Source organism: Penicillium robsamsonii (genome assembly GCF_028829455.1).
Source record: "Penicillium robsamsonii strain IBT 29466 chromosome Unknown utg000001l_segment0_segment0, whole genome shotgun sequence".
NCBI classification, from domain to species: Eukaryota; Fungi; Ascomycota; class Eurotiomycetes; order Eurotiales; family Aspergillaceae; genus Penicillium; species Penicillium robsamsonii.
The window spans coordinates 92,555-105,379 of NW_026643219.1; the positions used below are offsets into that span (position 1 = coordinate 92,555).

At 46.6% G+C, this 12,825-nt stretch overlaps 2 protein-coding genes across 2 annotated transcripts, besides 2 other annotated features; both read left to right on the forward strand.

Annotated features, from left to right (window-relative positions):
- Nucleotides 1-555: 555 nt before the first annotated feature.
- Nucleotides 556-615: a sequence feature (Short protein (N7447_000039, KAJ5834013.1) was converted to a misc_feature.).
- Nucleotides 616-681: 66 nt separating this feature from the next.
- Nucleotides 682-705: a sequence feature (Short protein (N7447_000039, KAJ5834013.1) was converted to a misc_feature.).
- A 2,989-nt stretch (nucleotides 706-3,694) lies between these two features.
- N7447_000040 (uncharacterized protein) lies at nucleotides 3,695-3,997 on the forward strand (the record flags this gene model as incomplete). The annotated part of the gene is made up of 1 exon (XM_057224316.1): nucleotides 3,695-3,997. One exon carries the CDS (start codon nucleotides 3,695-3,697, stop codon nucleotides 3,995-3,997), a length of 303 nt encoding a protein of 100 aa, XP_057088332.1.
- A 5,467-nt stretch (nucleotides 3,998-9,464) lies between these two features.
- Nucleotides 9,465-11,344, forward strand: N7447_000041 (zinc-coordinating transcription factor SFP1; the record flags this gene model as incomplete). Its single annotated transcript, XM_057224317.1, has 3 exons — nucleotides 9,465-9,808; nucleotides 9,911-10,970; nucleotides 11,033-11,344. The coding sequence occupies 3 exons, from the start codon at nucleotides 9,465-9,467 to the stop codon at nucleotides 11,342-11,344; spliced, it is 1,716 nt and encodes a 571-aa protein (XP_057088333.1).
- Nucleotides 11,345-12,825: the final 1,481 nt, after the last annotated feature.

Genomic DNA, 12,825 nt, shown 5'->3' on the forward strand with positions numbered 1-12,825 from the left:
ACATGCCTTAAGTCCCCACTAGGTAGGGATAAAGACACAGTGGACTTACGGACAACCGTGTAAGCTAGTAGATCATTGAGGGCCATGAGCCTGTTACCCTCGTCCACGGAGTTCTACAAAAGTAGATACTTCTTGATATTATTGTTTAATATCGGAATCCGCATACAATCGGCTATTGAAACTAGACCGAGTGGCAAATGGCAATATAAAAATAAAAATAGGATAAAACCAGGATAATATCATTCAAAGCGTAGTAAAAACTAAGTTCTGTGGTCTCTCGACTTGTCCACGAGACAGTCTTGTCTAAGGAGAGGAAGATCCGAGCACGCGTAGATAAACAGATCAATACAGGGAACCACCACCGAATAGTGACATGAAGAATGCAAAAGAAAAAAGTCAAAACGACAGCCCGAGATGCCAGATACAGAAAAGCGTCCACCCAGATTCCAAAATGACCGATGCTAGGCAACAAATAATATGCCACCAAATAGCAGATGTGATACAGTGGTACCTTCTTCTATCGTGAAGCAGACACAGACAGGGCGGGGAAACCGATCACGCGATGACCATAGGACAAAGCGATGGATGGTCACGAGCCTCGGGGGCATTGGGTGCCTATAGTTCCTGTTAGCCACACCCTATGCAAGCGACAGCCGCCTCAATATGAAAGATGTAACTCACATTTGAACCCACTTTAGCCACCATGACGAGTGCACTGAGCGTTATCTCGTTTACGAGGCTGCTCCTTAACACCTGGACACCTAGAAGTGCCTTGATGGACACAGGCAACTACACCCTGTTCTTGGTGCTTGCACCCGCAGGCGTATTCAAAGATATAGATGGAACACATATTGAGGGTTGAGTGAAAAGGTCACGTTGCAGAGGATTCGAAACAAGTACTGCGAATTGAAGGTCACTGAGTTCAAAGAAGTTCTCAAACTCTAGATGTTGATCGATGTGATGAGAAGCAAGAAGGGGATCTATGCCCAGCTTTATAACATTCGATAGCTACATCAACTGAAGTGATTTGACTGCGCAACTCAATAGAAAAAAATTAAACACACCATCGACTGTCGAAGAGACGGTTCGGTCCTTCCGTCTCCCACAAGCGCTGTAACTCACCCATCCAGATGCGCCATATGCAGGTAGTAACTCGGTGATCACTTGTTGCGCAGTCAAAGAGAAGGTGATGGAGGGCATGAAAATGGTATTCACATGCGCCATATACAGGGCATATGCTTTTACCAACAGAAAGCAGAGTTTGTGGTAGGTGGGCCGCTAGAGTGTGGTGTGCCTCCGGGAGGAGTCACGATTATTGATATGGAGTTCGCGAGCAGCAGGAGTTAGCCAAGGTCACCGAAGCCCTAAGCGTGACTACCGATGCAGTTTCCAAATCCCGCAGGCTGCAGGGGGCACTTGACATCACTCTAAAAGCGCCGCATCCAGTGTTAGGGCTCATCTTCTGAGCGCCAACATTGACCCCTCTCTGGATGGCACCCCATAGGGCCAACGCTGCGGCCGAAGCGTGGATCAGGAACATGCTTTGCCCCATCTGACAAACCTCTATGACCCTGATCCATAGCCCTAAAGGCGCGGTTCACCCTTTGAAGAAGGCACCTGCCACAGCTTTTTCATGATCTTCGTTGACGGCGCGGGAGGTGTAATAATTGAATGAGACCGATGGGATTATGATAACTCTTCTCTAATTCTGTATCCCGGGATATTCAATGTAGGTCCGAGAAGTACCCTGAGACCCTGCACAGGACTCAAAGAGTCTTGGCTCCAGACCTTCAGGACGTTGCGTTGTAGGGCTAGATAGGCAGACCGCTGAAAGTAGCACCAGGAACCAACCGAATTCAAAGAAGGCGGCCCTCTAAGCCAATCTCCACCACAAATTAATTTTGATATGGCAGGAGGTGACTTCATTGACTCTATTGCAATGCGCCTCGACTTGTGTGCGTAGGCGAATAAGGCTCATTTCTATGGCGCAGTTGGTGATAGCCGCAAATTCTGCGCGATTAAAATGCGAACGACTGCATGGTGACAAGGCATTTTTAATAAGTTTGAGATTAAGCGAGTAAACGATAAGAACAATTTCCGAGGCCAAGAAAATTCAGAGGTGCTGTGGTATAGTATGGTCGGCGTTGGCCGAGTGTGATATTAGCCAAGAGGCGTTCTTTCTCTGATCTAGCGCGATCGTGCAGCAGGGCCAAGGGTAAAAAGAAATCAATGATAACCTATCAATTGATTCTAGAGCGCTAATGACTGGTGACAAGCACCAAGTTCCTCAGCCATGGCACAGTAGCGCTTCATATGAGTTTGACTGAGGCTCTCCCCCTGCTGAACCGCCAGCCCACCGGGATATTAACTCCGAGCGAGTAGAAACGCGCTAGGTTGGGGGCGGCAAGGCACAGCAATCGACAGGTCGAGACCAATCGCCGAGCAATCTGTTTTGCCGCTGTTGGTTAGTGTTGGGCATTACAGAGAAGGGAAAGAAACGAAAATTTTAGAAAAAAAAAACAATGAAAAATACATCCCTACATTATTGTTCGAATTTTACTGCATGAGGGTTGTACCACGTGATCCGTGTTCCCAAGGTTCAGTTTGAAGGTTAAATAAACTTGAAGGAAAACCTTGGAAACCAAAAAATTAATTTTAAGTCTAATTCTATTTTTTTTTTCGAACCCAGATCAGTTAACAACAACTCACATGTCATGTCCTGGAGTGACAATTACCCGAATCTAGACAGTTTCGGTTACATAACTAGACCTCGATTCTCGATTCTGGGGAAAATTAGAATATGATGTCATTTTCGTGTCTTTTTTCCCCTAGCGAAATGTGCGCTATCGGGTGCCCTGAGAGAAAGACCGGGGAAATCATATACCCCAGCATAACCGGTGGTCCTAGCGGCCATGCAGCGGCCGGATTGATTGGCGAAGATAGCTATCGACGAAACAACTCGGAATGTCCAAGGCTTTTCCACCCGAAACCATTATTAACACACATAACTGCGTAGGTGTGGATGCATACGAGAGCCTGTGAAAGCCATGAGCTTTTGGATCTCAGCCCCTCATCCTGGCTGTTGATCTTCCGAGGTCCTTGAGTTTCGGCTGGTAACGGGTTCCTCTAGGCAAAGCATATTGCACAATGACACAGGGCTTAATTCGCCAAGTCAACATATTTGCCATGGCTGCTGGGAATGACTGTCAGCCGCCCAAACGCCCAGACTCTGGTGCGACCATGCCAGGGCCAAGAGACGCGAAGTCGAAGCATTTTCAAAAGGGTGATAGTCGGTCAATAGTGAACTCTTGGCTTTGATCCCCCTTTTTTCGGCCAAGACATGTGAAGCTCTCTAGCATGTTTGTGATTCTCCTTTATGGGTTTAATGGGCGATAATCGCGGGGAGTGGCTTGACTGCATGACTGCGTATCCACTACCTCTCGGCCTAGAGATGATGTGCTGGATGCGCTGGATCGGCATGAATCGGGCTCATCACTGATCCAGCATGCCCCTCATTCTCCAAGGTTCCTCTTGGCTTATCTCGGTCTGGGCTATATAAGTCAGGTCGAAATCCCTGAGATTTCTCACTTTCATCCAAACCCCTCCATCTACAGCTTTATCTTCAATACTCCAAAGTTCCCGTCTGTAACCGAGCTACTTCTTCCACACACAAAGACTTCGACCTTTTATCAGAATGTATACTTACACTCCCACCCACCGTTTCTTGGTCCTCTCTGCAACTGAGTCTGGCCCCTACAACCCTGCCAACAAGTTCCTCGTCTTGTCTCCCATTGAATCTGGCCCGGATCCCCGCGTCTGGGAAGATGAGTCTCAGATTGAGACCAGCTCAATTGAGGAAAGCCCTGTGTTGGCTCCTGTCAGCCGTGCCCGCACCAATAGCTCTCTTTCTACCAACTCTTCAACCTCCTTGAATGACCTTACCGCCACCCTTCCTAGTGGCTTCCTCTACCTTGGTCATGGCAAGAAGCAAAACTAGGCGCTCCATCACCGAGCCACCTAGTCACTTTGATCCTCTTTTCTCATCCATGTTTCACGATATACTACTATCACAGCAACCGACACATCATTGACCTTATCATGCTTTTTTATCTGTTTTCTTTTGCAACCTTCAAATCAATTGAGCGACTCCAATCTGGAAGTTTGGGCCACCCCATCATGGGGTCGGACAGGAAAATCAATAGGGGTGTTTTTTTTTGGCGCTTTGAAATTACCACATGCTTTTCATGCAAAATTTGTCTACATTACTATTTCGCTGGGAAGTATACGTATTGCCCCATTCGGCAAGCTAGCAATCAACGAACTCTTCAAACCCGTATAATTCTTTCCTACTCCACTTTTGCCACTACATTTTGCATATCATCTAGCCCGCATGACCAAAATACAAGGTTATACGGAGTACTCCGTAGAGGGATTCCCATCCCGCCGGACGCAAGGGGGTTCCCTAAATGCTTGCCAAGTGCTGCCAAGGTGATGATTTCCCGCCAAGCCTTGTGCAATCTGATACTCCCGCCTTGGCCGGGAGGACAGGGAGTTCTCGCGGACCATGTTCCACGGCCTAGGCAACAGTGTACATTGTACGTGGATATGTACACACCCATGCATGACCTATTTTGGGGCATTGCCAACTTTGCCAAGCCTCCCTGTTGCCAATCTTACTGCGAGCTTATCAGTCCATTGTTGTGTTTTTTATTCCCTCCTTGCACGTTGATTGCTTCATGCATTAGATTGGCTTGAGTCGAGAAAAATGGTCCACAATTACCAGGATGTTCTTCTCTTTATGTTTTCCCGGTGAGACTTGCCCCTTTTACCCCTCATCGGCTCATTATTTACTTCCCCACACGTTTCTCTGAAAAATCCGGGCTTATAGTGCACTATTTAGCCTACTAGGTAGTTTCGGCTACTTTAAATTGCCTGTGTCCAATTAGACCAACTAATTCTAACCACATGACCAAAGTTATACGAGGTGGACTCTGTAAAAAGGATAAATAGCCGAGTTTTCGAATCCAAAGCTGGCAAATAGGTACCTGCCTAGATACTTAGGGCTTGGGCTAGCACCAAGGTTCTCACCGGCTGATTGCTAATACCACTAGTTGTGCAATACTGAGTAGATCTGTGCTACCATGTGGTTCGCTCTTAGTAGCGTTCTCTCTTAATATGCTTTGCCCCGTGTGGACTACACGTACTTTGTTTTGAATTTGCGTGGGGGCTGTCCTACTTCAGCTTGTCAAGATATTATCCGTTCATATTATATATAGTTTCTGACTGCTGATTCCTAGGGAAGGGGCAACGACTGTGCTCCTCTGTCATAGGTGTCTCAAGATATAGCCCGAGGACATTATGTCTCTTTTTGTTATCTGCTCAGTCTTACGCTTCCAAACCTAAGAGTAACTTCCCAATTGTTTTCACTTGCCATCGTCTAGAGTGAGGATTTTCATATGCTCTAACTCGAGTCGAAAAGACTGTTAGTGCCAGGAAGTCTGCCATGTCTGTTCCGTCACTCTGCGGTAACGAGATCCTTGTCGCAGATCCTTTCTCCCTAAGCATCCAGATAGCTGGGACACTCATGGTACCGTGATTAATCATGATTTGATTCTTCACCTCATCTTCACTGCAACGCCCTCAGTATGAGTTTAATCTGCACCAAAATACTTAACTCTCGAATGTGGCACATTCCTACCCGAAAAAATCTCCACCTTCAAGGCTTTCCACTTGTCACTCCACTACACATACATTCCTCTGGGAAATACCTCTACAACTCAAGACCATACTCACGCCGAGCAAAAACAGGGACAAAATCCAAGCTATACTACACAGAAACATTGATCCCCTACGAAAAATACAGATCGCGTTCGTTACTAGTCCAACATCAGGCGCATAAAAAGGGCTTGTCTAAAAGCATACTTGTCCGTCGCATTGCGAAGCGCAAGACTTCTGTCTTGTGGATGTCTTAGAAATAGCACCCCGATAACAGTAATCTAAACCCCGGATATAAGACTTGCCACTCGACAGAAAGAATTTAAGAATCGAATTCGTCTTTCCAGTTCCAAGCGTCTCTGTAAAGAAAACAAAAAAAAAAGCTACATCAGTTCCCGTTTGCGGCAGATTACTAGAACCATACGACAATGCGGGGGAACCGCTCTGGTTCTTGTAAAGGAAGATTACTATGGAGATTTACAATTTCCGCCATCCATCCATATAGTATCCTAACCTGCTTCCATCCTTGGGCATCCCTTCCAAGTAATTATCATATAGCAGCTTAGGGCTTAGCGTCGAATGACCATATTATATCATATATATCATAAGTCCTCTCACAGTCATATAGCGGATCATTTGCCGTGCAAAAAACTGCATTGCCGAGATAGTCCCAAAAGAAACCACTTTACCCGTCACACATTCACACTGTCTGCATGTATAGCTATGGCCCCCACAAGTTTTGTAGCTAAAATGGAAAAAAAAACATTGGTATAATTCTCTTGATCACTAGTGACACCCCCAGATGATCCTGCTTTGAACATTCAATCTACAACCTAGGACAGCACGCCAGGTCTAGGGGAAACTCATTGGATAGAGTAATATACTCTCAAAAAAAGTGGTCAAAAGTGCTGAGACACCATGACATAATACGTCAACATCATCTCATCCGAGTCTACATACATGTGATAACGGGATTTTGTTAGAGAAGAAAGAGCGCACATATTATAATTGATTTCTTCGGCGTTGCCAACGCATAGAGACTAGAATGAAATCCCGTTTCTGTTGACTTTTTGGACAAGTAATATTCCTACATGCCTTATAAGGGGTCAGATTCGTTGTTTGTGAATCGGGCACATGTTAGCTTGGGATGTCTTGGATGATTTAACCACAGTAGCAAGAGCTACGAAGAATCCAGGGGAAAATATGTTACACACTTATTAAATGCGGCTATTAATCCAAGGATCATTTTCAGGCTAAACCTTTAATGGCAGTATTTGCCATCGTCTAGGGTAGTGTCTTGGAAACTATCCATATCCAAGTATTTAATTTGATGTTATTCCCGCAATACTAAAGGGACATGGAGAATTCACCCATGTCTCTATATAAATCAAATCAATCACAGTATTATAAAGTGACTCAGAACATATTGTATGTGATGCTGCAGGCCATCTCAATAATCTCAATTGTAAGTTATCTTGTATCGCGCATCTTGGCAAGAAAGATGCTATTCTTAGCCACTGCCCGACGGACCCCGCGATTCCCAGTCGAGACAAGCGGGGTGTTGTTGGTATCGAAAGAAATTCGGCCATCATATCAGCATGGATCTGACTGCAGATCTAGAAACTACACGTACGACGCTGTAACCGTGACTTAATAAAAGGGGTGCGGGGATTTTGTGATCCTTGACACGGGTCGGGTTTAACCTATGATAATTCTCAGGGTTATCGAATGAGGGCTGAATGCAGGGAATGGGCCCCGATGCTGGTCAAGGAAAAGGGACCTTCGATTGCACAATTGGCAATGAATTGAGACAAAGTTGTTACACTCACATCATACCATTGTGAGATGTATCATACAATAACTATGGTGCCGATTGACAAATTTGCAACGTCTCAAAAATGGGTATGAAACACAGCCTACAATACATAGTACATAAGACGGAGGAACGATACTTTGGAAATAATGTCCTTGGGGATGCTGTATTAAACTGGCTATACCGAGAATATTTATTTTTAATTACCTAGTTTTGCAAATACATCAGTATAGCTTTACCTCAAAAGCACAATAAAACAGGTGCTCTGAAATCATTGAAACGATGGTATGATCTCGGACCACGTTACGGGTGGCGATAATCTTTTTTTTATAAACCGTTGAATGATTGACACCCGAAATAACCCCGAACCGATAGAAACTGTGTCAATATTTAAACTAAAAAAAAAACGGTATACTTTTCACACATGTTATAACGGACACGGGCGGACTCCGAACCTCGGAAGTTTCATGTCCGGCGGGTATTCCAATATTATCATATTATATATTACCCAGGTAGAACTAGTTGGATGTACGGAGTACATAATTTAACTGTATTGTCTTTGAAAAAGCTCAAACTTGAGGAAGAAAGGCGGTGTACTCGAAAAGAGGTGGAACGCCCAATTGCTTCTGCCGCGTTTCTAGCGCCAAAGCCAAGACGTTGTGTTCCGACTGAAACTTGAGAATCGCCACTTATTTAGATTATGTATGTGATTTTCAAGTTTCCTCGACGGATCTTTTGGTATATCTGGCATAAAATAGGGAACCTGAGAATTTATATAGAGTATGGAGTACTACGTTATTGGTAGCAAAGCCCGGGATACTTAAAAGGTGCAATGACGAAGTGCTAACAGATCTCTTATCTGAGATCACCCCTTGCAGATGACCCCGGATTTTACAGGGTATTTGAGTTTATTCAGCGCCTCTACCTCTTGACATTCATAGACTTACATTTCCAGGGAGTGAAGATGTAGAGTGGAGAATGCTTTCTTCACAAACCATGGGAGAAAAGCTCGATATTAGTAGGAGGAAGGTGTCACTATGCTCCACTTACGAACATGATGCTTGGAGTTTCATTGCAACATAATCCAGCTATCTTACTTGTTGAGAACAACAGGAGATAATATCCAATATCATCATCAATTCGGGGGGTTATACCGGCCACTTACCTATAGGTTCCGGCCAAATTAGTCATAAGATACACACTAGCCGTTTCAGGTAACTCGGTACATTACCGATCATGACGTTCGCATCCTGCAAGCGGTGTGTAGTAGAGAACATTCTTAACGTTGTTGCTTAGAATATATAAACGTTTTTAGCTCTCAACCCCGTGATAGTCAAAGATCTACAAATAGTGCTATACTATCGAAATATAATTAAGGAGTCGGGGCCAAGATCCGCTAAGGAAAACGGTCACGTGGATAAATACCGTAACAGCGCTTGTCCCAAACCGGAAGCCTTGCCATCTCATACCCCGTCTTCATGAGTCCTTGCCTCTGCTGTTCCTTGACTTATCACTATTCGATGGTATTACTCTCCCTAACCTGAACCCTCCACCCTACTCTTCAGATCATCCAAATAAAAAAAGGGGGAGCTGCACTCCTTCAAGTGACTCGACAACTTTCTGCCAAAGCGGGACATCGTCCGAGGGTGGACTCCTGCGTGTGAACCCGCCCAAAAACCGCCATCCACTCAAAAGTCCACTGACCGAGGGGCACTGACTGTCTCAAAGTCGCATTCTTTATTCTCTTCGGATTTTATCTGTGTGAGCTTCGCGCTTCAACGCCGGACTCGAAGAAACTCTTGTCATCCATAAGCCCCTCGGGTTTGGCGTGACATCGCGCAAGACCGGACAGGGAACTAGGATATCGATTCGTCTAACTTCGACTTGGGAGTTCTGATTATTTTGACCAAAAAATTGTTACTAGAAGTTCATCACCATGACTGGCTCCACGCCCATTGATATTTCCACTCGGCAGACGACCTCGGTGTCGCCCCCGGGTCAACAGGCATCTAATCTGACCTCGGCGCTGCAAAGAGCGGGCAACGGTGAGCGTACAGGGAGCTTCTCACATCTTCCTGGAGGCGGGCTCGGCGTGTTCAAAGCCCCACCACCTCGTAAGGACTCGATCGGCGCAGCCACAGCACAATGGGGGAACGGGACGAAACCCATTTCCATGTCGGGATCTCACCGCGACAAAGGTCGCCGTGAGTCCCTCGCAGGGAGCTTGGTGGGTGGTATGAGCTGGGGTGGTGTATCCGTCGGTAGCTGGATACGTGATGAGTGAGTGGCCTGTCTGGACCTAAGAAGCCGCGGGGAAATCGCCCACCGTGTGTTGCTATTGTCGCACTGCATCAAGAGCTGACCAAGGAAAAATTTCCGCAGTATCATAATGACTGGCACCTCGCCATTTACCTTCCAGTCGCCATCTTTCCATTCCTCATCGTATCTCCCGAAGCTGGAAGCAAATTTTATGCGAGACTTTTCGTGCTGCGGTGTGACGTTACCGACGCTCCATGACCTATTACAACACTACGAAGAAGCCCATGCGACCAAGTCACCCAATCAAGGCCACCGGCCGAGCCAGGGTGAAAATCGAGCTGCCTTGGCGGCTGCCGCAATCGCACAGCAACAGAACCAACAGCATGGCAGCCAAGGACGTGGCCTGCAGCCCGACCGGACGCTGGACATGCAGCGCAAATTGGGCCAGAACCCATCCCCATTGCATCACGCAGATCTAGACACAATCGACGACATGGAGTTGGACGACGCCCTAGGAGACGGAGATGGATCAGGCTCGCAGATGTTCTCTTCTCAGCTGCATGACGGTGGACAGGGCGGATATGGTAACTCCAACCAGCAGCAGTTAAATCTGGGCATGCTTCCAAGCCACCAAGGATTTAGCACACCCTCGCAACCCGGTACACCGATCGGATCTGGACGACCACTTTCACTGCAGAACAATCCAACTGTCTCTTCTGTCAATACCCCAACTTTGATGGCCAACCCGCTCCAAAATTCGCAATTCCGAAATACACCCGATTCATCCGGACCAGGGACCCCGGCCGAAATTGACGAAAGCATGATGGGTGGATTCGGTGATCTCAGTATGCAAAATAACACCATGGGCCAAAATCAGAATCAGTTTGGCCGATTCAACGGGAACAATAATGACATGGTCGATCTCTGCATCGACGAGCCGGCCAAGCGGCTGTTCAGCCCCAGTGGCGGCATGGGTTCGCCCAACGCCCACTTTAAGCTCAGTGGAGCTCAATATGGCCCGAATAGCGATATTGCACGACGGATCCGCGAACAACAATTGCTGGCCGGTGTTCCCGACACCACCGTTATTCTTCCCAACGAAGAGCCCAAGCCGTTCCGATGCCCCGTTATCGGCTGCGAGAAGGCATACAAGAACCAAAACGGACTCAAATACCACAAAGCTGTAAGTTTGATTTGATACCGCACACATTTGTCTTGATTTCTAACCCCCTCCTTTCATTCCAGCATGGCCATAATAACCAACAACTTCATGACAACGCCGATGGCACGTTCTCGATCGTCAACCCAGAGACGTCAGCACCATACCCCGGCACGCTTGGCATGGAGAAGGAAAAGCCCTACCGCTGCGAGGTGTGCGGCAAGCGATACAAGAATCTGAACGGACTCAAGTACCATAAATCGCACTCACCACCCTGCAACCCGGATTTCCAACTCGGAGGTCGCAACCTTGCCCTCGGCGGTGGAGTCATGCAAGGGCAGAACATCAACGTTGCTGGAGCTGGCCTCCCCGGAATTGGCGAAGAAGGCCTTCTGTGAACCCGTGAACAAATATGTCATTATGTCCATACATAATTCCCAGCTAATTGACGCGAACGATCTCGACGGCTTTCGGGGGTGAGAGCACTCTCCTACACACACGATGTCATGATTTTGAATTGGGTCCGGTCACTTTGGAGTTATTGCTTTTCTTTTTCTCTCTTCAAAAATTGTTCTCTCTGGTTTACTTATTGACTGGGCTTTGTGATGCCCTTTTGCTTTTCGTTCTGCTGTTTGGTAGATCCTACTGGCATGGTCGTTTTACCTCCTCGCTTGATATCCCTCGCCACTTCCAGATACCATCTGCTTGGCCTGGTAATAGAGCAATTCTTGAGCGATCAAGACCAAGATCAATACCCTCTCTCAGCAAAGAGCTGTCTAGAAGAAACTGCTTGCACTTGTCTGCTTTCTCTCTCTCTCTGTGTGTGTGTGTGTATGTGTGTTCATCTTGTTTTGCTTTTTCATACGGCATTCGCGTCTTCTATGGGAGAAAAACTAGGGGTATTGGATATCTCCCTAGCCCTCCTCTCCCCATCCTGATTCCTCTATTTTGCTGCGTTCTGGCAAGAATGAGCTTCGTGCCTTGTTTCCGCGTTCGTGCCCCCCCCCCCCCCCCCCCCCCCCCTCCTCTCTCATTGCGTTCAGTGTCTTCGCTCAGTGTCTTCGCTCATGTGCGCACTTCCAAGACAGTCGCCCACCCGCGAGTTCCGAGAAGCCTTGAGAGCGCCTGGAACCAAACAGCACAAAATAGTTGGCGAAATGGGATTGGCTGGGTTTAACTGGAATGGTGTGCGAGGTAGGATATACCTGGGGTGGTTACTCTTCTCCCATCATCTTTCACACCCAGTCGGTGTTCGCTTCTTCCCTGCATCTCTTCTAGGGATGGGACAGGGACTGAATCTGGGATCTGGAAATCTTAAAAAGTGCGGTTTCTTGGCGTCGGATCATTGTAGATATGAATTTTTTTTTGATATGATTTGGCTCTTTTTGCCCATTGTCATTTATCTTCCTTTTTCCCCTTGTCTTGCTATTCATTTATTCTTCTTGACTTCATTTTCGGTTACGTCTGTTATTGTAGATCCGGGCTCTGGACTTAGACTTGGTAGACTAATTGGCTTTTTAGTACCTACTATCCCAAATAATGGCATTTCTGTCTAGACCTCCAAGCAGATGGTTGCAAATGATAATAAGCCTAGTGGAACTCCATGAGTTTTTCAGAATCATATTTTCATTTGTGCTTGTTTTGTAACTAGCAAGATCTCCGTCTTTCGATCTAGTACAAACCCAACCTTGAAGGTATGGCAGGGAGCATAGAGGCAGGGGGAAAAAAAAGCAGAATACCATCCTCACTTGTAAGCGCCGTGAGCCACTGGAAGCTCAAAATCAAAGAAAAAAAAAAGCAAAGACCCTGCTGACCATGTCGATATTTGGGTAGTGAGAATCATGAGAAATATTTCGCTTGTACAAACCGTTTCGAGAGC